This window comes from Dipodomys spectabilis, unplaced genomic scaffold (genome assembly GCF_019054845.1).
Source record: "Dipodomys spectabilis isolate Male_0828 unplaced genomic scaffold, ASM1905484v1 ptg000145l, whole genome shotgun sequence".
NCBI lineage: Eukaryota > Metazoa > Chordata > Mammalia > Rodentia > Heteromyidae > Dipodomys > Dipodomys spectabilis.
Window position 1 is genome coordinate 16,793,984 of NW_024870822.1, and position 23,616 is coordinate 16,817,599.

A 23,616-nucleotide genomic window follows, 5' to 3' on the forward strand; every position below is an offset into this window, starting at 1 on the left:
TTCTAAATGCACTATCTTATGTAATCATCACCACTGTTCCTCTGGAGTCGTGCACTTGCACTTGATTATCCTCACTCTACAGGGAGTGAGTCTTAGGTCAAGGCATACAGCCAGATGTGCTGGTGTCAGGCTTCAAGGGCATGGAATCCAGGTGGCATCAGGGCAGATGTCGTTGGTGAAAAACAGGGGTGGGTTACAACAGCAGGAATAGCACGTTTCTCAGTAGGCTTCTAAGAAAACTGCCAGGCTTTGCTGAAGAGGGCTCTCAATGACCTAACGAACCAGAAAATCAATGAGGTGTACAAGAAGCAGGGCTGCCTGGAGGCTGTTCACGCACACAATTGAGCACCAGGAATGCACTGGGGCCTGAGTGGCCATCTGGAACAGCTCCTGCCAGTCTGTTTCTGTGCTGCTTTGTCAAGTCCTAGGGAAAAGGTAGGGTGACACAGAATGAGGATCCATCTTTCTGTCTTTCTGAACCATAACTTTAGACTCCAGGCCCAAAGTCCAGAGTCCCAGAGTCCCAAGTTAGGAGTGCCAAGTAGAAAGACATGCTGAAGGGCAGAGAAAGGAGACATTACATAGGAGCTTGCATTTCAGTCTTTAGATGTCTTCTGGGGCAGAGACATTGCCTTCTAGGAAAATTGAGGGCAGGGGATGAGGAAGGTATGTATAGTGAAAATAATCCTAGATGACACATGTGGCCTGGTTGACCTTTTTCTCAGACTTTGCCCTTGGAGGAGTTCTGGAGAAGTTGTTATTACTTTTATTGTTGGAACAGAACAGGAAGGAGGTAGTTTCCTGAGTTTTAAATGATTTTCTTTTATTATTATTATTTTCATCTTATAGTATGCTTTATTTTTTTTAAATTAATTGTTACTATAAAGGTGATGTATAGGCCTGGGAAGGTGGCTCAGTGGTAGAGTGCTTGCCTTGCATGCATGAGGTCCTGGGTTTGATTCCTTAGCACCACATAAGCAGAAAAAGCTGGAAGCAGCACTGTGGCTCAAGTGGTAGAGCGCTAGCCTTGAGCTGAAGAGCTGAGGGACAGCGCCCAGGAACAGAGTGCAGACGCTATGACCAAAAAATAAAGGTGATGTACAGAGGGGTCAAAGTTACGTAAGTCAGGTAATTAGTACATCTCTTTCTGGATAGTGTCACTCCTTCGCTCTCTCCCAGTTTTCCTTTTTTATTAAATACTTTTTATTGTTAGTATAAAGATGATGTACAGATGGGTTACCATTTCATAAGTTAGGTAATCAGTACATTTCTCTTTGGACAATATCACCTCTTCCTTCGCTCTCTGTTTTTCCCTCCCGTCCCTGCCCACAAGTTGTACAGTTCATTTTCAACATAGTGCCTACTGAATTGGGGTGGTTTTCTTTAAGATGATAAGAATATATTGCTTGTTTGCAAGGTGCTTTGCCTTCCACAGGAGATGGTTATCTGAATCTTCTCTTTCTTCCTGTGAACAGGTGGTTATGAAGGGACTGCAGCACAGGATGACCTAGATCAAAGGGCACCAATACAGAACTGGGAGACTTTCAGCTAATTTACAGCAGCAAAAGCAGCTTCTGCTACTTTTATCTGTTTATTTACCTACTTAGGTCATTTATTTTAAATAGTTATAGAGGGCTCAACCCCATATCTCTGTGTCATTTCTATGTAGGTCTTTTAGGGTACGGCTAGCACCTTAATGTCTCCTATTCTTGCTCAGACAGAGGACAAGGAGAAGCAGCGAGCAGGGCTTTCAGCTGTACTATACTGTATTCCAGCAGGAACGTCAGGACAGCCTTAGAAGTGGGAGCCAGGCAGATGTGGGTCCCCACTGCCTGTGTGCTTTTAGGCAATCATTTAACTGTTAAAGGCCTTTAGTGCCTATGAAATAGGAAAATTAATATCCTCTGCCCTAATAGGTTCGCTTTAGTGCAAACAAGGACTTGGAACAGGGTGATTGCTCAATAAACTATCTTCCTATCACAGGAAATGAGTTGGAAAGAAGAGGCATCGTGGTCACTGTCCCAACAGTTTGTTTAACCTGTTTTGGATTTGTAACTGATGCTCCAGATTCTTCTTGGCCTTGCCTAGAGGCCTAGTCCTGAATCTTTGTTTGGGTGAAGACCACTCTAGAAGCTGTCCCTCACCCACTCCTACGCTTTTTCTTTTTGTGGTCGGTCGTGGGGCTTGAACTCTGGGCCTGGGCGCTGTCCCTCAGCTCTTCAGCTCAAGGCGAGCACTCTACCACTTGAGCTACAGCGCCACTTCCGGTTTTGTGGTGGTTTATTGGAGATAGGAGTCTCATGGTCTTTCCTGCCCGGGCTGGCTTTGAACCGCGATCCTCAGATCTCAGCCTCCTGAGTAGCTAGGATTACAGGTGTGCGCCACCAGCGCCCGGCTCCTACCCTTTTTCTTTCTTTTTTTAAAGAGGAATATCTTTGTGCTTAGTACTATCATTGATTATACTTTCAGGTTTGGGCTGGCCAGAGAGAGTTGATATCAGTGTTTGTTTTATATGGTGTCTCTCTCCCACGATGTAAATGCATGGATGTTTATGGCTCTTGCCTCATACTAGCTGATTTCTGCCCCTTACATGGACTCACAAAGGCAGTCCCAGCTGTTCTGAGGCAAACAACTGCAACTCCAGGTAACTGTCAACCATTAGTGCCTCCCATCTCCTTGGCCTGAGTGTCAGAACAGTTGAGCCAGGTACAAAGAAGGCAGTGAAAACATAGCTCAGAGAGAGGCAGTATTCAGTGCTTTGTAGTCCATACCCTGTTCTGGGAGCCTCCTGCAACAGCGGGCTCAGACGCAGTGTTGCAGAGGGTCTCTACATCATTCCACAGACCCAAGCAGTGACTTCGGGAGCAGGCAGACAAGCTTTGTGCAAACTTTCTAGGTTCCATTCCAGCAGAGGGGTCAGGAGACTGGAGAAGCACCTCTATTTTGGAAGGAAATGTGCTTCTAAAGTTTGTTCTGCATCATATAGCACTAATTAGCTTCTTAGCAGTGTTGGTAAGTTTGCCCAAGGGCAGGCATTGTCACATGTTTGCCATTTCTGGCTAGCACCTACACTGTTAGTAACATTTGAGCTGGTTAGGAAGTTATATTTAAAAAAACCTTATACATTGCAATATATAATTCTGTGTGTGTGTGTGTGTGTGTGTGTGTGTGAGGTATGTTGTTGGGGATTGAATCCAGGACTTTGAACATGCTAACTATACGCTCTACCACTGAGCTATATATTTGCAGTTAAAAATGCACACTCATCTGACATTTTTTTTTTCTGGCCGTGGGGCCTGAACTCTGGACCTGGGCACTGTCCCTCAGCTCTTCAGCTCAAGGCTAGCGCTCTACCACTTGAGCCATAGCACCAGTTCCGGCTTTTTCTGCTTATGTGGTGCTGAGGAATCAAATCCAGGGCTGCAGGCATTCGAGGCAAGCACTCTCAGATCTCAGCCTCCTGAGTAGCTAGGATTACAGGCGTGAGCCACCCGTACCTGGCTTCCATGAGACTATCTCAAAATAACTACTCAGAAAAAGGCAGAAGTGGTGCTGTGGCTTAAGTGGCAGAGTGCTACAAGAAGTTCAGAGTCAGTGCCCAGGCCCAGAGTTCAAGCCCCAGAACTGGTTAAAAAAAACAAAAAAATAAAGAAATCCCTTTTTGTCTGAGTTGTAATTGGGATATGGAAACTTGTCAAGCCATCAAATTTAGGTCTAGTGATATGCTATTAGAAGCCTGTTAGTAACTTTGTTTTTGATAAACCCTTTGCACTTACTGAATCAAGTTTCAAAGTTGGTTTCCTGCTAACTCAACACATTCTGCCCATCTTCTATCCCTAGAAGTGGGGTTTGAACCTAGGCCTTTTGCTCATGCAAAATAGAGCAAGTATTCTATTATTGCTGCCCCGATCCTGAGCTGTTCTTTAAATCTTCTTTCATTAGATTTTTTGGGTAAACAGTGAGATCTAGATGCTGCAGCCCTTCTGCTATGTGGCTTGAGAGAGCTTGTATCAGCACTAAGGATAGCAAACACATAGTCCTCATTCTGTTAGAAGCTGTTCCAAGTGCCTTATTTACTCATGTGTCAGTTAAGTGATACTATGAGGCCCATTTTGTAGCCAAAAACACCAGACAGACAGGTTAAGTAACTTGTGTAAGGTCACAAATCCTAGTGAACTATGCAACTAGGATTGAACCCAAACAGCCTAAGTCCAGAGTCTATGCTCTGTTGGACAGCTCAGATGGACCACGTCTCTACTTCTGCCACGATGTCAGTAAATATCCAGAAAGGTCTGTTAGAACTCTCATTCCTTCTTCCCTGTGTGTATCTAAATATTGTAGTTCAAGGATCTGGTTGTTACAGGTAAAATTCTGAGGATTCAGCTAAGTATTGGTGGCTCATGGCTACAATCCTAGATGCTCAGGCTCGTGGTTTGAAGCCAGCTGAGGGCAGGAAAATTCACGAGACTCTCCAATAAGCTACCAAAAAGCCAGAAATAGAGCTGTGTCTCAAGTGGAAGGGTGCTAGCTTTGAGCAAATGCAGCTTAGGGACACACACACACACAAATTCTGAGCCATGCCAGGCATAACCATGTTGAGGAGCAATTGGGGGCCAGAAATTGGATAATCCTTTCTATTATCTTAAAGAACACGGCCATGCAACAGGTATCTGATTACTCAGGATTCGAGTTAGACAAAGGATTTAACTGTATAGAGAATCATCTTGAAGCTAATGCAGTGCTACAGGAGTATTTTATATACTTCACTACTACTCAAAATTAAAAACAAAACAAAACAAAAACCCTATGTGTGTGTGTGTGTGATTGGGGTTTAAATCTAGGCCCTTGGTTGTAGTAGGAAAATGCTCCCTTCTACTTGAGCTGTGTCCCCCAGCCATTTTGAGTGTATTTTGCTTTTGATAGGTCTCATTAGCTTTGCCTGGGCTGACCTTGGACTCATGATCCTCTTGCCTCTGCTTTGGAATAGCTGGGATTTACAGGCCTACGTCACCACTCATTTTGCTCTTACAATTTTCAAAGTAGTACTGTACTTTTGAGTTCTGTTTCCCACTTAAGTTATTAGGACCAGAAAGACACTTTGGAGTAATGATGGCCTTTGCAATCTAATAATACCTAGTAAACTTGAATTTGACACTTGATGGGATGGCCAAGGCCAGGGAGAAGTACAAACATTTCTGTGTCCATAGCTAGCATATACTTGTCTTGTTTTATAACCCAAGTGTTTAGTTTGTTTATGCAATGTAACTGGTAACTGATTTTGGCTTATGCCTCTCATTTTGCTACTTATTTCTGTGACAATAAAAAAGTAAAATTTAAGACATAGTTTATCTTATACGGCAAAACTTGCCCATTCCTGCTATCAGTCTTCCAACAAACACAGCAGGCTGGCTGCCAGCTGGCCAGCGAGGATAATGGCTTTTCATGTTATATTCGGATAGAAGCATAGGAGGAGCTGAATGAATCTCAACAGGTACAATCCTATGTCTCATTTGTATTAGAGACCTGTGGAAGGCTGTACAAAAACCAGGTTATGTAGTAACAAAGTTAAAAAAAACAGCTCTTTTGTGATAGGGAGCTTTAAACTTAAGGATGGATCACTCACTTCTTAACCAGGTTAAGGCAATTTAGGAGCTGAAATAACGCAAACTTCCTGGCCTCAAGAACTGGGAGAACAGCTGAGTCTGGAGTGAGCTAAACTGGGAAAGGGCAGAGGTAATCCTAGGAATCCCAGGCAAGACTTGACACTGGAGACAGCAAGTCTTAAGTTTAAAATGGGCAGCTTTCCATCCCAGAGATGATGTATGCACCAACAGCAAAGGACTTTCTGGATGAAACCCTCAGCCTGGGATAAGCAGTTGGTACCTTTGTAGATACTGACATTTCAATGTTTTGCTCCCAATTGAAAGAATTATCACAAGGTTCCTAATCTTTTTGTAGCAGTCCTAAGCAGATAAACAGCACCAACTCTATGCTTCTTTCCTGAAGAAACTTGTTCTTCTCAAGCAAGACATGCTTTCCGTATTACATCTTGCAGCTCTCTAGACAGACTAACTCTATGATTTACATAGGATACAATCAGGAATGACAACAGTCAACAGAAGAACAAGGCCATGGAAGCTTTGGCTCAGGACTGACACTTCATGATCTCCCACTCCTAACAGAAAGGAAGAGGTGGCTTAGCAGCTTTATTTACTGGCTGAGTTTAAATAAACGTCAACCTTTAAACCATTTCTAACCTGTAGAAAAATCTGTAGCTATCTACCTGGCTTCATTGGTTTTAAGAATAAAGCAAGACACTACAGAAGAGGGCTTGGCACAGTGCTGGTCAGCTGTGGGCCTCATCACCCTGCCTGCCATCATATACAATGGGAAGGCAGTAGGGATTCAGGGACTACTATAGTTAGCCTCCATACTTGTTGAAGTCCATCTAAAAAGTACTCCAGGGAGGGAGGGAACAAGTGGGAAAGAGGGAACAGCTGACGCTATGCAAAATAAATGTACATGTCACCCAATGTGGAAGAAATAACTGTACTGGAAAGCTCATGTAACTCATAAATGTTATAGACCACAATTTGCCCCATGAAAGTTAGAATGTGTTTGTGACTTTAAGCATCACTATTCCACAATACTGTGAAATTTGGGAAATTATGTAATCAATCATAATAAAGAATTTGGGGAAAAAAATAAAAAGTACTCAACTATTTTAAGACTTATGGCAAAAGTCAAATCAAGAACTCTGGTGAAGTCACTTAGTCCCTTCATTTTCTTGAGAAATAGTCGTCACATACCCTTTATTCAATCCTGTCCCCTCTACCTGGCTCCACGTTAATTTTGACCCAGTTTCGATTATTATAGGGTTCTGGCTTTTTATTTAAATAGTGTTTCTTAATACCCATAAAAACTTATATACCAACACTGTTTTTTTTTTTTTTTTGGGGGGTGTACATCCTGGAGCTTGGACTCAGGCCCTAGGCACCTCTGAGCTTTATTGCTCAAACTAGCAATCTACCATTTGAGCCACAGTGTCACTTCTGGCTTTTTGGTGGTTAACTAGAGATAAGAGTGTCATAGACCTTCCTGCCTGGGCTTGCTTTGAACCACAATCCTTAGATCTCAGCCTTCTGAGTAGCTAGGATTATAGGCATTAGCTACCAGCGGCTGACTTAAAACTTTTTTCTAAATGTTATCTTGGCACACACAGTCACTCACAACCACTTTTCGAGCCTCTCACTAGCTAAAATCAAGCCTTTAATATTAACACATTTTTCCTGTTTCTGTAAAACACTGATCTTTCAAATTTTCACCACCATATTCTTCCTGCAGTCTAGAACAAACGATTCTTTTGTCCTGTGAAATCGTATTCAACCTCCAATTTAGCTAAAATGTTACCTCTTATTGAGATATTGTTAAGTGGTTGAGGTTATTCTCAAATTCTCATTTCTCCTTCCTTTGCCTCCCTAGTGTTGGGATTATAGATGTACACCACCACATCTGTTAAGGTATTATTTTTTTCTTGTGTAGGTCCTGGGTTTTGTCCTTGAGCTTTCTTGCTCTGAGATAGCACTCTATACTTGAGTTACATCTCCCACTTCAGCTTTTTGGTGGTGAACTTCCCTACCTCAGATCTAAGCCTCCTTATAGCGAGGATTACAGGTGTGAGCCACTTCCAGGGGCAAAATAGTTCCATTTAAATGAAGCCTGTCCCAATTTTCCAAAATTGCCTCTTCTTCCTCAGGCTCTATTATAGGTCTTTTTAACAGTGATACTGTGGTTTGACCTAGGCCCTTGCATTTGCTAAACAGGCACTCTTATTTAAGCCACATTCCCACCCCTCATTTAAATCTTTTAACATACTTCAACATGATTTTATTTATGGCTGCCTTTCCCCATGCTTTCCTATTTCGGACATGTTTTTTGTTTGCTCCATTGCTATTACTCAAGACTAATTGTGATAGTAACATTTGAAAAGCACTTTTGTAAACCTGTAAGGTGATATGTACTCTCTTTTACCATTTCATGGTCTGAAAAAGTTTTGACATACCATACTTATTATATTAAGAGTAACCAGGGGCTGGGAACGTAGCTCAGCGGTAGAGTGCTTGCCTTGCATGCATGAGGCCCTGGGTTCGATTCCTCAGCACCATATAAGCAGAAAAAGCCGGAAGTGGTGTTGTGGCTCAAGTGGTAGAGCACTAGCCTTGAGCTGAAGAGCTGAGGGACAGTGCCCAGGCCCAGGGTTCAGGCATCATGACTGGCAAAAAAAAAAAAAAAAAAAGAGCAACCAGTTTATTATATGGCTTGAAAAAAAGAACGGGCAGGGCTGGGAAGTGCTTAGTGGTAAGAGTGCTTGATTAGCATGCACAAAGCCCTGGTTTTGATTGCTCAGTACCAAATAAACAGAAAAAAAGTCTGAAGTGGTGCTGTGGTTCAAGTGATAGAGTGCTAGCCTTGAGCAAAAGCTCAGGGCAGTGCCCAAGCCCTGAGTTCAAGTTCCAGGACTGGCAAAAAAAAAAAAAAAAGAGTCGGGCATTAGTGGCTCACGCCTGTAATCCTAGCTACATAGGAGGCTGAGACCTGAGGATCGCTGTTCAAATCCAGCCCACGCAGGAAAGTCTGTGAGACTCTTATCTCCAATTAACCACTAGAAAACTGGAAGTAGTGCTGTAGCTCAAGTGGTAGAGCGCTTGCCTTGAGCTGAAATGCTCAGGGACAACACCTAGGCCAAAGGTTAAAGCCCCAAGACTTACAAAAAAAGAAACAAAGATAAAAAAAGGAGCAGTCCTCTAGCAACACACCTATGTGCCACACATTAGAAGAAACCATAGGTTATGTTCTAGTTTTTAAAAAACCCTGTAAAAAGCCTTACCTTAAAAAACACCTAAAATCGGGCTGGGAAGGTGGCTCAGTGGTAGAGCGCTTGCCTTGCATGCATGAGGCCCTGGGTTTGATTCCTCAGCACCAATAAGCAAAAAGAAAAAAGCCAGAAGTGGCGCTGTGGCTCAAGTGGTAGAGCGCTAGCCTTGAGCTGAAGAACAGCACCCAGGCCCAGAGTTCAGGCCCCACGACTGGAAACCTCCCCCCCCCCCCAAAAAAAAACCCAACAAAAAACAACACCTAAAATCTCAGATAAACAGTGAGTGAGTCCTATTAGGAACAAATATGGCATAGATCGCAGAAATAAGAACATTTCTTCTTCTTCTTCTTCTTGCATCTAGGCTTTCCAGTCACTATGCAATGACTATCGATCTGCCAAGGACAGTAACAATCAGATACTGGAGAAAAGTCGGTATGAGAAACATCTTTTATTTTTTCTAGAGGTGAAAATAAGTAAGATTTTTATATTTCTCACTCGTAAGATTTTTAAACTCTTAAAAATGCAACTTCCTCTTCTCAAAGCACATGCCATCTTTTAAAAAATCTTAGCAATATACATTTGCACTTAAACATGCAGCGCCATTGTCTTCTGACAAAATTCTGCATTAAAACCCCACACACGACTTTCTGTAAATATGATCCCCCTTTACTTAGGGACTCCAAACCACACTCAGTGCAATATTTATTCTTATTTCCTTAGGAAACACAGGACCAATGATGTCTTCTGACTACAACTGTTTCCTGATGGTTGAACAACAGTTTCCCTCGCTTTATTTTAAAGTACTCTCCTTAACTTGCTGATATAAGGTACAACTAGAATTCAGTAAAACTTGAGGGTCCAAGTGGAGGATGGAGGAGAAATACTTAAGGTCTACCCTGTGCCATAAACTTAAGAAAAAAAATTTACAAAAACAAAACAAAAAAACCTCAGATTTTTATCAATGCACTCTTTAAATTTAAAAAAAAAATTTCTCAAAGCAGCTTAATATCAATCAAAAGCAGTTCCTGAGTAACTGCAGTAAACAGTCTTTATATACATATATATGCACACACATATATATGTAATATATATTCAAATATATTTGCAACTTAGCTCATTTGGTTCTGCCTTAATTTACCTTCCCCCCCAGCATTTAGTTGAGTCAAGGTCCCTTCCTTCCCTTCAGTTCCCAATGTGCAAGTACAATAGCATATGCTCTGGGAGTTGGCATGCTGCAGATATTTCTCCTTTATGGACATCTGCATGTCTGTCAGGCCAGGTCTCCAGAGTCACTGCAGGTCACAGTTTTCTCAATTTCATTAAACCATGAACACCTCACGTCTTCTTCATAAGGCGCCGTGACTGCCATGAATGAAGCTTGTTGTAGGCTGTCTGGAGCATTTCTTCTATGTGACTTACCAACTGAAAGATATGGAAGGACACGTAACAAATAGGAAAGGGCAGGAGATACTTGTTTCTGACCCAAACCTGGCACATGCTTTCTACTTCCCCAGCCCACGAGCACTTCCTCAATGAGGCAACGGGCAAGCCCTTTAAAAAAATGCAAACACGGGAGCTGGGAAGGTGGCTCAGTGGTAGAGCACTTGCCTTGCATGCTTGAGGCCCTGGGTTCGATTCCTTAGCACCACATAAGAAAAAAAAAAAAGCTGGAAGTGGTGCTGTGGCTCAAGTGGTAGAGTGCTAGTCTTGAGTTGAAGAGCTGAGGGACAGCGCCCAGGCCCAGAGTTCAGGCCCCATGACCGGACCCCAAAAAAAGAAAAAAAAAAATGCAAACACATTCTGTATGGAAAGGAGAAATGCTGGGTGTGGTGCAGTGGCTGGAAGCTCACTTGCTCTGCCTGGGTTGTGATGTTGCCTGGTCATTAACCAACAATCGGACAAGAGGTAAATGAGGAAGCTGAACTAAGCTGGTTATTTCTAGATCCACATACTGGATTGCTGGTGAAGGTGGAAGCTTGCATCAACATTGTCTTTAGAATATTTGAAAAATGCCTTACTCTTTGAAGATTTGATCTTTGGCAAACTTAGGGCCTAACACATGCTAAACATGTACTCTATCAAGCCCAGCAATCTTGGATTCACAACTCTGTGAAACCTATTTTTTCTCATGTGTGTGTTTCTGAAAGAAAGGACCCAGGGCCCTCTGCATGATAGGAAGGCACTCTGTCACTGAGCTACATCCCAAGTCCTCTTCTAAGTTGACTTGTGATTACAATCACCTTTCTTGCTCATAGCTAGTGCTTTTATCACTTGAGCCACATCTCCAGTACAGACTTTTTGCTGGTTAATTGGAGATGAGAGTCTCATGGATTTTTTTTTTAACCTTCATTGGATTTGAACCCCAATCTTCTTAAATCTAAGCCTGAGGGGATAGAATTACAGATGTGAGTCACTGGTGCCCAGCTATTTATGTTTACTATTCTTGTCAAGCCGCAACATGTCAAGAATGCTATACAGTTGTATAGATCACAAAAAAATCCAAATAGTTTCAATGCTTCACAGTGTATGTCATCCCATCTTAGTTTACAACTATAGATTTTTTTTTTGTCGGTCGTGGGGCCTGAACTCTGGGCCTGGGTGCTGTCCCTCAGCTCTTCAGCTCAAGGCTAGCACTCTCCACTTGCGCCACAGCACCACTTCTGGACTTTCTGCTTATGTGGTGCTAAGGAATCAAACCCAAGGCCTCGTGCATGCAAGGTAAGCACTCTACCACTGAGCCACCTTCCCAGCCCCACAACTATAGATCTTTAAGAGTTCTGACTTCATCATAAATATAACTAAAGTCTTATAAAGTTTGCTTTTAAGTATGTCAATGGCTTTAATCTAATACAGAATTAAAAAGAAAAAAAAAAAGCCTTTCCTAACCCAAGAGTTTAGTCAGTGGTAGAATGTTTGTCTAGAATGTATGAGGTACTGGGTTCAATCCCAGAAATCCCATTCCCCCCATTTGATACATCTATTATCATGGTGGGGGAGGAGATTATGCTATTAAGCTCTGTCTGGAACATTAAAAAAAATTGCTTGTACTGCTCAGTGGACAGCAGTGGCTTTATATAGTTCTATCAGATGACCAGCACATCCTACTACAAAGCTACACATGGCTTCAGAAAACTTGTCAACACTGTGCTTTATAAACAACTGAGAAGGTATAAGACATGAAATCTAAGCTGGGCACCAGTGGTTCATGCCTATAATCTTAGCTGTTCAGGAGGCTGAGATATGAGAACTGCTGTGTAAAGCCAGCCTAGGCAAGAAAATCCGTGACACTCTTTATCTCCAATTAACCACCAAAAAGCCAGAAGTAGAACTGTGGCTCAAGTGACTTGAGTTCAAGCCTTAGGATGGGCACCAAAATATGAAATCTACTTGCTATCCTTTGTGTGGTGTGGAAACATGCTCCAAGCTTCTTTTCTAAGTAAATCCCCCGGCTCCCCCCCCCCCGCCCCCCCCCCCCCCCCCCCCCCGTCATGGGGCCTGAACTCTGGGCCTGGTCACTGTCCCTTAGCTCTTCAGCTCAAAACTAGTGCTCTACCACTTGAGCCACAGCACCACTTCTGGCTTTTTCTGCTTATGTGGTACTGAGGAATCGAACCCAGGGCCTAATGCATACAAGGCAAGCAATCTACCACTGAGCCACCTTCCCAGCCCCTCCACTTAGAATGTTTAAGAAATAAACAAAAAAAAATTTTTTTGTTTTTGTCAGTTGTAGGGCTTGAACTCAGTGCCTGGGTGCTATCTCTGAGGTATCTTTTTTTTCCTCAAGGTTAGCACTCTATCACTTCAAACCACAGCTCCACTTCTGGTTTTCTGGTTGTTTACTAGAGATAAGTGTCATGGACTTTCCTGTTTGGGCTGGCTTTGAAGTGTGATCCTCAGATCTCAGACTCATAAATAGGCATGAGCTACTAGTGTCCGGCATAGCTTTGCTTTAAAAACAATGCTAAAGACGCTGAGAATATGGCTTAGTGGTAGAACACTTGCCTAGCATGCATGAAGCCTTGGTTGGGTTCGATTCCTTAGCATCACATGAACAGAAAAAGCCAGAAGTGACACTGTGGCTCACGTGGTAGAATGCTAGCCTTGAGCAAAGCAACTCAGGGACAGTGCACAGGCCCTGAGTTCAAGCCCCAGGACTGGGGTAAAAAAAAACCCTAGACACATAGTGACACCTCTTATTCACCAAATGGCCTGGGCAACTGTCCCTGGGCCTCCCTATGCTCAAGGCTAGCACTCTACCTCTCTTGAGCCACAGCACCACTTCCAGCCTTTTCTGTTTATGTGGTACTAAGGAATTGAACCCAAGGCTTCATGCATGCTAGGCAAGTACTCTACCACTAAACCACATTCCCAGCCCAATTTTGCCTTTCTTTACATTGACTGGTTTATGAGTGCTTAGTTTTCTTAAATTAGTAATGTAGATTTGTTTTGGAACATTTACCTAAGTCTATCACCTATAAAGCAAAACATAGAGATGGTCAGAAATGCGCTGGTGGCTCACGCCTATAATCCTAGCTACTCAGGAGGCTGAGGATCACGGTTCAAAGCCAGCCTGGGCAGGAAAGTCTGTGAGACTCTTATCTCCAATAAACCACTAGAAAACTAGAAGCGGCACTGTGGCTCAAGTGGTAGAGCGCTCACCTTGAGCTTAAGAGCACAGGGACAGCATCCAAGCCCAGAGTTCAAGCCCCATGACCGACCAAAAAAAAAGAGAAATGCTAGTTAGTCATGATCTCTGTAGGTGGGAAGTGTGCAACTATCTGGACAGGAGCATTCAGAACATTTATGAATTATGTTATCCCACTACTTTCACTGATAACTGTTGGATACATATATTTTACTACTTCTGACTATATGACACATTTTACAATTAAAAAGATAGTAATTCAGCAACAGAAAAAACAAAGTATTCATTTACATAAGAGCAGAGTTAATGTCATTTACATATGAACAGTAAGAAAATAAGGTAAACATCTGTTGCCTTACATTTGTGCTTAAATACTGTCTCCGAATTTTCTCTTGGAATGGGCAGAGCTTCGTAACTTGGAACCGTTCCAAATTACTTTTCATTTTCATTACCTAAAAAAAAAAAATGATGAGAATTAAGACACTGTAGGTAATAAGAAAAAGAAAACTACCTTAGGAAAGTTGCTATACAATTTTTTGTCATTGTTTTTCGGTTGGTCTTGGGGCTTGAACTCTGGGCCTGGGTACTGTCCCTCCACTCTTCAGCTCAAGGCTAGTGCTCTACCACTTGAGCCACAACACTACTTCTGGTTTTCTGGTGGGTTATTGGAGATGAGAGTCTCATGGACTTTGCTGCCCGGGCTGGCTTTGAATCAAGATCCTCAGATCTTGGCCTTATGAGTAGGATTACAGGCATGAGCCACCAGTGCTCGGCACACAAAATTTTGAAAAATGTAAAAAAAATAAAACTCTACTACTTAACATCTTGGTCCATAATTTGTATCATTCTATTTTTTATTTATATGTACATAAATATACATAGGCAGAAAAAAAACACAAGAACATATACTATTTTTAAAAGTTGCACTTGGAAGTTGGGCATCTGTAGCTCATGCCTATAATCCTAGGAACTCAAGAGGCTGAGATCTGAGGACCTGGGTTCAAACCCAGCCGAAGCAAGAAAGGCCTTGACTTATCTCCAATTAACTATCAAAAAGCTGAAAATGGACCTGTAGCTCAAATGGTAGAGTACTACCTTTAGTACAAAAGCTCAGGGATGGTGCTCAGGTCCTGGCATAAAATTAAAAAAAAAAAAGAACTGTACTTGGGTTACCTTCACCTAAAGCTGATCTAACTCACTGTTTTAAACATATTATAGGCCATTTCTACTTTTCAACTTTACATCTCTGTAAATTTCTTTTTTTTTTTTCGGTTGTGGGGCTTGAACTCTGGGCCTGAGTGCTGTCTCTCAGCTCTTTAGCTCAAGGTGAGTGCTCTACCACTTGAGCCACAGTGCCACTTCTAGTTTCCTGAGTGGTTTATTGGAGGTAAGAATCTCACGGTCTCTCCTGCCTGGGCTGGTTTTGAACCTCAATCCTCAGATCTCAGCCTCCTCTGAGTAGCTGGGATTACAGGCATTAAGCCATTGGTGCCCAGCTTTAGGGTAAATTTCTAAATGACAACTTTCTATATCAAAGAATTTAGCAGTTTTATAAAAGGACTTTTAGCAATGTGGAGCAAAAGCAGACATTTTGAGTTTTTTTGTTTTTTGCAAATTAATGGGTGGCAAATATGTGAGATTTTTGTTGTTGTTGTGTTTAATTGTAGCTTTAGTTTATTGAGTATCAGTGAGAATGAGCCACTTGCATTTTATTTTTTTGAGTACTACTAGGGATTGAACTCAAGGCCTGGTACTGTCCTTTAGCTTGTTTATTCAAGGCTACTACTACTAAAGTCACAGTGCTACTTTTGGCTTTTTGAGTAGTTATGATTATAGGCATGAACCACTGGTGCCCATTAAGTAAAAACAAAAACTAGCACTTGCTATGTAGTTCAGACTATCCTTAAATTTGAGATCCTTCTGAGAGCTCAGAGAATAGATATGTGCTACTACTGTTGGCAGCAACTTTCATCTTTAATGCGCTGCCCGTTAGGTCTTCTGCCTTTCTTAACATTTGAAGCATACTAACAATCCCTTTTTGCTTTATTTTTCAGACAGTCCCATGCTTCTTCTTCTTCTTTTTTTTTTTTTTGGATCTGGTTGTGGGGCTTGAACTCTGGGCCTGGGTGCTGTCCCTCAGCTCTTCAGCTCAAGGCTAGCACTCTACCACTTGAGCCACAGCGCCACTTCCAGCTTTTTTCTTTTTGCTTATGTGGTGTTGATGAATCGAACCCAGGGCTTCATGCATGCAAGGCAAGCGCTCTACCACTGAGCCACCTTCCCAGCCCAAGTCCCATGCTTCTTTTCCTTCCCTCCCTCCCTCCTTTCCTTCCTTCTTTTCTTTCTTTTGTTATCAGGAACTGAACCCAGGACCTCAAGCATGCTAAGCACAAGCTTCACAAACAATTTTTTACTTTTTTTTCTTTTTTTGTGCTGGTCCTGGGGCTCGAATTCAGGGTTTGAGTGCTTTTTTAAAACTTTTTTAAAGTTCAAGGCTAGCGCTCTTTCACTGAGCCACAGTTCCACATCTGGCTTTTTTAGTAGTTAATTGGAGTCTCATGGGCTTTCAGCACAGGCTAGCTTTGAACTGTGATCCTCAGATCTTAGCTTCCTAAGAAGCTAGGATTATAGGGCATGAGCAATCTACACAAGAAAGCTATCATTACTATTAACGGCATAAGTATTTTTTCTACTTGTTACTTGTCCTTTAACTGGCTAAAAGTGTTTGTGTTAAACAGATAGTACAGGTCTGGGGATGTAGATGAGTAGTAGTAATTGCCCCACATGCATGAGGCTCTGGGTTCACTCTTTAGTTATCCTCCATAATTTTATTTATTAGTGTGAGACTGGGCTTGCTAGAAGTGCCCTACCACCTGAGAAACAGCTCTAAAATAAATGATTTTTATGTTGATACTGGGGTTTGTACTCACAGGCTTGCATACTTCCTTAGCTTTTTTGTTCAATGCTGGTGTTATACCACTTGAGCCACACCTCCATTTCCAGCTTTTTGCTGGATAATTGGAAGTTAAGAATCTCAGGGATTTCTCTGCTGGGGCTGGTTTGAACTGTGGTCTCCAGATCTCAGTTTTCTGGGCAGTTAGAATTACAGGTGTCTGACTCAAAATAATTATATATATATATATATATGATTTGTTTTGGGTTTCTCTTCTATTATTATATTGTGGTTTGGAAATAGAGTTAAGTTGTATTTTCATCAGTTATGGAACAACTCTGGATCTCAGTTTCCTTATCTATGACATGAATTTATAATTAATACTATCTCCATGAAGGTGCTGGAAGGCTTAAATAAAATAGTAGTTCTATTAGTGCCATGGTAAACAGAGTAACATTTTCTAACTTCAAAATAACATCTAAAGGGTTGGGATATAGCTCAGTGGCAAAGTGCTTGCATAGCAAGTGCACCATTCTGGGTTTGATTCCCAGTACCAAAAAAAAAATCTAAGATATTACTTAGGTTCTAACCTTTTCTTCTAGGAATGGTGTATTAACAGGAAAGCAAGACCAGAAATGCCGGAGAAGTTCTCCAACAGCCACATACAAGTGTTTCAATTCAGATTGAATATCATTTGGCACCATCTCTGCAAAAAAAAAAAAAAAAAAAAAAAAAAAGAGGTCCATACGATAAAAGCTATTTTCCATACAGTCTCTAAAAATAACCACTTAAGGTGCCAGTAGAGCTCAGTAGTACAGTGCATGTTTAACATGCATGAGGTCCCAATCCCCCAATTCCAGAATTGCCTCAAAGAAAAAGCAAGGCTTGCTCTTTAGAGTTTATTGACAAAAGGGACAAAAGGATAGAAGTAGAAGGTTGCCCAGAGTGCGTACGGTTTATGGCTTGCTGTGCCCCTCCCTGCATAAGTGCTCCTCCAGGTGATAGTGCTGTGATGGTACTGCTAGCAGCATTACTTGAGAGGACCTGAAAGAAATAAGACAAAAAAGAAAATTTCCTTTTCTGTCAGTTGTTACTTAATATTTGAGTTTTATAGTAAAAGGTGCAATAAAGTATTTTTTTTCCTGTATTAATACTTTATAGCAATGACAGTTAACAACTTCCCTGAGATCACAGTCTGGGTAGAAAACATATTCCAGTAATAGCTTCCTCCTATTAGTAGTTTTGCTTTCTGAGACTTTAGTCTGTTATATTCAATTATGATATGGAAATATTAAATGAAAAAGCCCAGAAAAAATAACAATTTATGATGTGATTATCAAGACTGGATATCTTAGCCCGGTCACCAATGGCTCACACCTATAACTATCTATGCAGGAAGCTGATATCTGAGGATTGATGGTAGTTGGAAGCCAGGCTGGGCAGGAAAAGTTTGTGAGACTCCTCTCCAATTAACCACCAGAAAACCATTAGTGGTGTTGTGGCTCAAACAGCAGAGTGTGCCGGGCGCTGGTGGCTCACGCCTGTAATCCTAGCTACTCAGGAGGCTGAGATCTGAGGATCACGGTTCAAAGCCAGCCCGGGCAGGAGAGACCGTGAGACTCCTATCTCCAATAAACCACCAGAAAACCGGAAGTGGCGCTGTAGCTCAAGTGGTAGAGCGCTCGCCTTGAGCTGAAGAGCTGAGGGACAGCGCCCAGGCCCAGAGTTCAAGCCCCACAACCGACAAAAACAAAACAAAACAAAACAAAACAAAACAAAACAAAACAAAAAAAAACAGCAGAGTGTTAGTCTTGAGTGAAAAAAATCAGGGATTGTGCCAAGGCCCTGAGTCAAGCCCCACGACCGACAGAAAAAGAAAAAAGAAAAAAAAAAACAACAATGTGTTATTGAACTCTTAGCTATGTGTGGAAAGGAGTAGTGGAGATTGGCTGAAGATGGGACTGGAAAGATCAATTTAGTGCCGGGCACCAGTGGCTTACGCCTTTAATCCTAGCTACTCAGGAGGCTGAGATCTGGGGATCATTATGCCTTTAATCCTAGCTACTCAGGAGGCTGAGATCTGGGATCACAGTTCAAAGCCAGCCTGGGCAGGAAACTCCGTGGAACTTTTTTTTGGGGGGGGTCCGGTCATGGGGCCTGAACTCTGGGCCTGGGCGCTGTCCCTCAGCTCTTCAGCTCAAGGCTAGAGCTCTACCACTTGAGCCACAGTGCCACTTCCGGCTTTTTTCTTATTTGGTGCTGAGGAATCGAACCCAGGGCCTCAGGCATGCAAGGCAAGTGCTCTACCACTGAGCCACCTTCCCAGACCCTCCGTGAAACTCTTATCTCCAATAAACCACTAGAAAACCTAAGTGGTAGCTCAAGCAGTAGAGTGCTCGCCCTGAGCTGAAGAATGCAGGGAAAGCACCTGGGCCCAGAGTTCAAGCCCCACAACCCCCCAAAAAAGGTCCATTTAACATTAACACATATTAATGTTAAAAATGAATGGGATTCACTATGATAGTTTTGTCCATGCTTATTATGTACACAATTATATTCACCTACCCTCTCCTTTTTTACTGCCTCTATATCTAGTCCTTATTAATCACTTTTCCCCCTATCTCTTCCTCCTTTCCCCTTCCTTTCTACCAATGCCCCCTAGTCTGGGTATGTGACTCTCTTCCTTTTTGGTTTTACCACCTAAGTTGGGGATAAGGGGGTAAAAGGTATTACTGACAGAAAGCAGCACTCAATCTACTAACTAGCAAGAAAAAAGAGGCAGTATAAAATAAGCTGCAGTGATGAGACTGAATTTTTTTAGATAATGTGCAATAACATTGCCTCAACTAAGCTGTTGGGAGTAAAAAAATTACTATGATTATTTTATGCTAGCTTTGCAGATGCTCTACCACTTGAGTCACACACAGCTCTAGAAATATTCAAGGAGGAACTGATGGAACTGTCTAACTTAAATGTGAAGGATTAAAAAAAAGAAAAAGTAACAAACACCTTTTTATACATTCTGGGTTTGAGGTCAGGTAGAATGCTCATAGTTATGTCAAAAAGTAACTTGGCAATATGCATGGTTGTCCAACTAAAAGCAAGTATATAAGAATAAAATACTGCCAAACAATGGCTGAGAAGGTGGCTCAGTGGTAGAGCGCTTGCCTTGCATGCATGAGGCCCTGGGTTCGATTCCTCAGCACCACATAAGCAAAAAGAAAAAAACCAGAAGTGGCGCTGTGGCTCAAGTGTTAGAGAGTTAGCCTTGAGCTGAAGAGCTGAGGGACAGCACCCAGGCCCAGAGTTCAGGCCCCACGACCAGACTCCCCCCCTCAAATACTACCAAACAAAAACTCACTATTTTTGTTTTCAGATCCTTCTTGACAAACACCCTTTTTTCTACTTTTGGATTTTTTTTTTCAATTTACTTAATTTTTCTGAGTGTGTGTGTGTGTGTGTGTGTGTGTGTGTTACTGGAGCTTGAATTGAGGACCCAGGCTCTGTCCCTGAGCCTTTTCTCTCGAGACTGGCATTCCACCACTTAGCCACAGGTCTACCCTCTGGCTTTTTGCTGGTTATTTGCACTAAGTGTCAAGATTACCAGCTCTGGTCCCTTGTCTATTTTCTTTTTTTTTTGCTGGATGTGGGGCCTGAACTCTGGGCCTAGGTGCTGTCCCTCAGCTCATCAGCTCAAGGCTAGCACTTTACCACTTGAGCCACAGCGCTACTTCCAGCTTTTTCTGCTTATGTGGTGCTGAGGAATTGAACCCAGGGCCTCATGCATGCAAGGCAAGCACTCTGCCACTGAGCCACCTTCCCAGACCCCCTTGTCTATTTTCATAGGCGGTTCCATCTTACTATTTGAAATAAACTTTTCTTCTGCTCAAGTTTTAGAAAAGAAAAAGAAAAAGCCTTTTGGGTTTGTCTTCCTGAGCTGGCTTCAAGTCTCAATCCTTATATCTTAGACTCCTGAGTAGCTAAGATTACAACTGTGAGCCAACATTTCCTAACAGAAACGTGTCTTTATACCTAATTAAAATGTTACTTGTATAGTTCATTGTGGATGTTCCTATAGAGGACAATAAGAATTCTGGTCTTTAAATAGAACAAATTACCTACCTGAGTTAATCTGGGTGTATAAGCTTCCATTTCTTGTCTAATACTTTGAAAAGAATTAATAATATCCTGACTTGTTGCATACTGTAGCGACTGGATTGGAGTTGGACCATGATAATACCTAAAGGTAGCACACAAGAAATAATCACAGAGTAAAGGTGCTCAATATTTGTCTTTTAAACACTTTAGTGAGCAATACATTTCTTCTCAAGAAAGAGAAAGATACAACAGTTAAAAATCCAATAAAGGCAATAAAGAGAACATAAAACTCCAAAATTTATTTTGATGACTTAGGATGCTTTCCTAAGATGCATAATTTTGTTATGAAACTATTCTGCTTCAACTTAATTTATCATTGATCAAACTTACCTATCTGACTTCTTGAGGTTTAGTGCAATTGTTTTAATGGAATTGTTTTTTCCCAAGTCTTCATATTCAATGGACTCTTGTAACTTTGCCTGTAATTGTTAACACAATACTTTTGGTCAGTAACTTTCTCCTATTTAAGTAATAAACACTGTGTAGGATAAAAAATGTCTTCTTAGGGCTTAGAATGTGTGTTAGTGGTAGAATACTTGACTAGCATGCATGAAGCCCTGGGTTTGATCCCTTAGTACCACAGAAACAGAAAAAGCCAGAAATGGCCCTCTAGCTCAAGTGGTAGAGGGCTAGCCTTCAGCAAAAGCAGCTCAGGGATAGTGCACAGGCCCTGAGTTCAAGCCCCAAGACTGGCAAAAAAAAAAAAAAAAGTTTTCTTACTATGAGCTAGAAATGATGTTTTTATTGGCTGAACCAATTTTCTTACCAATCACTTAAAAATCACTGTATTCCTACATTTTGGTTGTATTAAGAATTACAGAACCTTTAATTTTCATCAATCTGATACATTAAAGTTTGCATTTTAGCCAGTGCTGGGGGCTCATGCCTGTAACCCTAGCTACTTAAGAGGCTGAGATCACAGTTCAAAGCCAGCCTGTGGAAATTGCGTGACTTTTTTTTTTGGTGGGGGGGGGGGTGGGGGGGGTGCGTGGGGCTTGAACTCTGGGCCTGGGCAATGTCCCTGAGCTCTTCAGCACAAAGTGAGTGCTCTTCCACTTGAGCCACAGTGCCACTTCCTGCTGTTTTTTGTGGTTAATTGGAGATAAGTCTCACAGACTGCCCTGCCTTGGCTGACTTCAAACCAAGGTCCTCAGACCTCAGCCTCCTGAGCAGCTAGGGTTATAGGTATGAGCCACTGGTGCCTCGCTTTGTGGTGGTGGTACTTAGATGTGAAGCCAGGGTCTTATTCATGTTAGCCATGTACTCTACTATTGAACTACATCCTCAGGTAATGATTACTTTTTTCTCCCAACTATTACTTTTGAATTACTTATTTTATAAAATTGTTGTAAAGTATACAACACTTAACAACTGAAAGACTGTACAGAAATATTCTGAGGCAGCATTTACTATTGAATACTGTAAAAATCAATATTGGAAAACAAAAATTTCTGATAGTTCACTACCATAAATCAAGGGTATTTAATTTAGGGCACAGTATTGCAAAAAAAACCATCACGTTTTAGATTTCTACAATCTCTATAACTTACGTATCTTTTATTTATGTATTTTTTAATGCAAGTAATGAGGCTTGAGATTGGGCATGGTCGTTTTTTAGCTTTTTCACTCAAGGCTGGCACTCAGTACTTGAGCCACATCTCCATTTCCACTGTTAGAGTGGCCAATTGTAGATAAGAGTTTCACAGACTTTCTTGTTTGGACTTACTTCAAAGCATAATCTTCAGATCTCAGCTCCTGAGTAGCTATGATTACAGGTGTGAGCCACTAGAACCCAGGTGTAATTTATATCTTAATCTTACTTAGTTAAAAAATGAAGTATCTCACTGACTTTGTTTTGAAGTATTTCATTGCCTTTGTTCATTTTAAATGTTAATATAAACCCATGGAAACACAATAAAGTAGTGAAATAAATAGTATTCATTTATCCCTTCACAGAAATGCATTACTGAAGCAACTATTACTGAAAGATAACAACCTTTTTTTGAAGGTCTTTTAAAGTTCCTAAACTTCTTTTGCTATAAAGTACCTTTTTTTGTTGTTTATTTCTCTTTTGCTGCTCGTGGGGCTTGAACTCTGGGCCTGGGTACTGTTCCTGAGCTCTTGAGCTCAAGATGAGCACTCTACCACTTGAGCCACAGCACCACTTCTAGTTTTCTGGTGGTTAATTGGAGATAAAGAGTCTCACAGACTTTCCCTGCCCAGACTGGCTTTGAACTGCATTCCTTAGATCTCAGCCTCCTGAGTAGCTAGGATTACAAGTGTGAGCCACTAGTGCCCAGTTTATAAAATATCCTTTGAAAAAAATTAATTCTCACCGCCCCACCCCCCCCAAGGTCACAGGGCCTGGGTACTATCCCTTTTTTGCTCTTTTGCTCAAGGTTAGAGTTCTACCACTTTGAATCACAGCGCTACTTCCAATTTTCTGGTAGTTAATTGTAGGTAAGTCTCATGGACTTCCTGCTGAGGCTAACTTTGAACCGCAATCCTCAGATCTCAGCCTCCAGAGTAGGTAAAATTACAACGTGAGCCACTGGCTTAAATTTTAAATATTGACACAGGGTCTAACCCTGACTGGCATGGAACTTGTGATCCTCCTGTATACTGGGATTATACAGGCATGTACTACCATACCAGTTCCATAAACCCTTTGATGCAATACAGATGCTCCACTACTTTTAATAGTGCCATACCCTGATAAAACCAAAACTAAATTGAAAATGCACTTAATCCTTGATAAACCCATCATAAAAACCATTAAATGTGGGAGAGAACAATGGAAGGGTTAACATTGATCAAGGCGGAATTGAAACCCCTTTGGACAACTACTTAATAATAATAATAAAGAATACTTAATAAAGGGGGAGAAGTTTTAGTCATGGTTCAGGTGGCAGTGCAAGTGACTAAAGGGAGAGAAAAAAGGGATCCTCTGTCTGTCTTCTTATTTTTAATGTTTTTTTTAGTGCTAAGGCTTAAATGCCAAGCCTAATGCATCTTGGTCAGAAATGCTAAGTCATATGAAATAAG

At 41.6% G+C, this 23,616-nt stretch overlaps 1 protein-coding gene across 1 annotated transcript in view; it reads right to left on the minus strand.

The window, feature by feature from the left end:
• Positions 1 to 9,860: 9,860 nt before the first annotated feature.
• Gtf2h1 (general transcription factor IIH subunit 1) overlaps positions 9,861 to 23,616 on the minus strand; it is a 38,353-nt gene continuing 24,597 nt past the window's right edge. The window contains exons 10-15 of the mRNA XM_042691316.1: positions 20,902 to 20,990; positions 20,536 to 20,653; positions 17,367 to 17,457; positions 17,004 to 17,119; positions 13,880 to 13,972; positions 9,861 to 10,297 (exon numbers count right to left, since the gene is read on the minus strand). Coding sequence (XP_042547250.1) covers positions 10,211 to 10,297; positions 13,880 to 13,972; positions 17,004 to 17,119; positions 17,367 to 17,457; positions 20,536 to 20,653; positions 20,902 to 20,990 — 594 coding nt within the window. The 3' untranslated portion in view covers positions 9,861 to 10,210. The remainder of the gene's footprint in view (positions 10,298 to 13,879; positions 13,973 to 17,003; positions 17,120 to 17,366; positions 17,458 to 20,535; positions 20,654 to 20,901; positions 20,991 to 23,616) is intronic.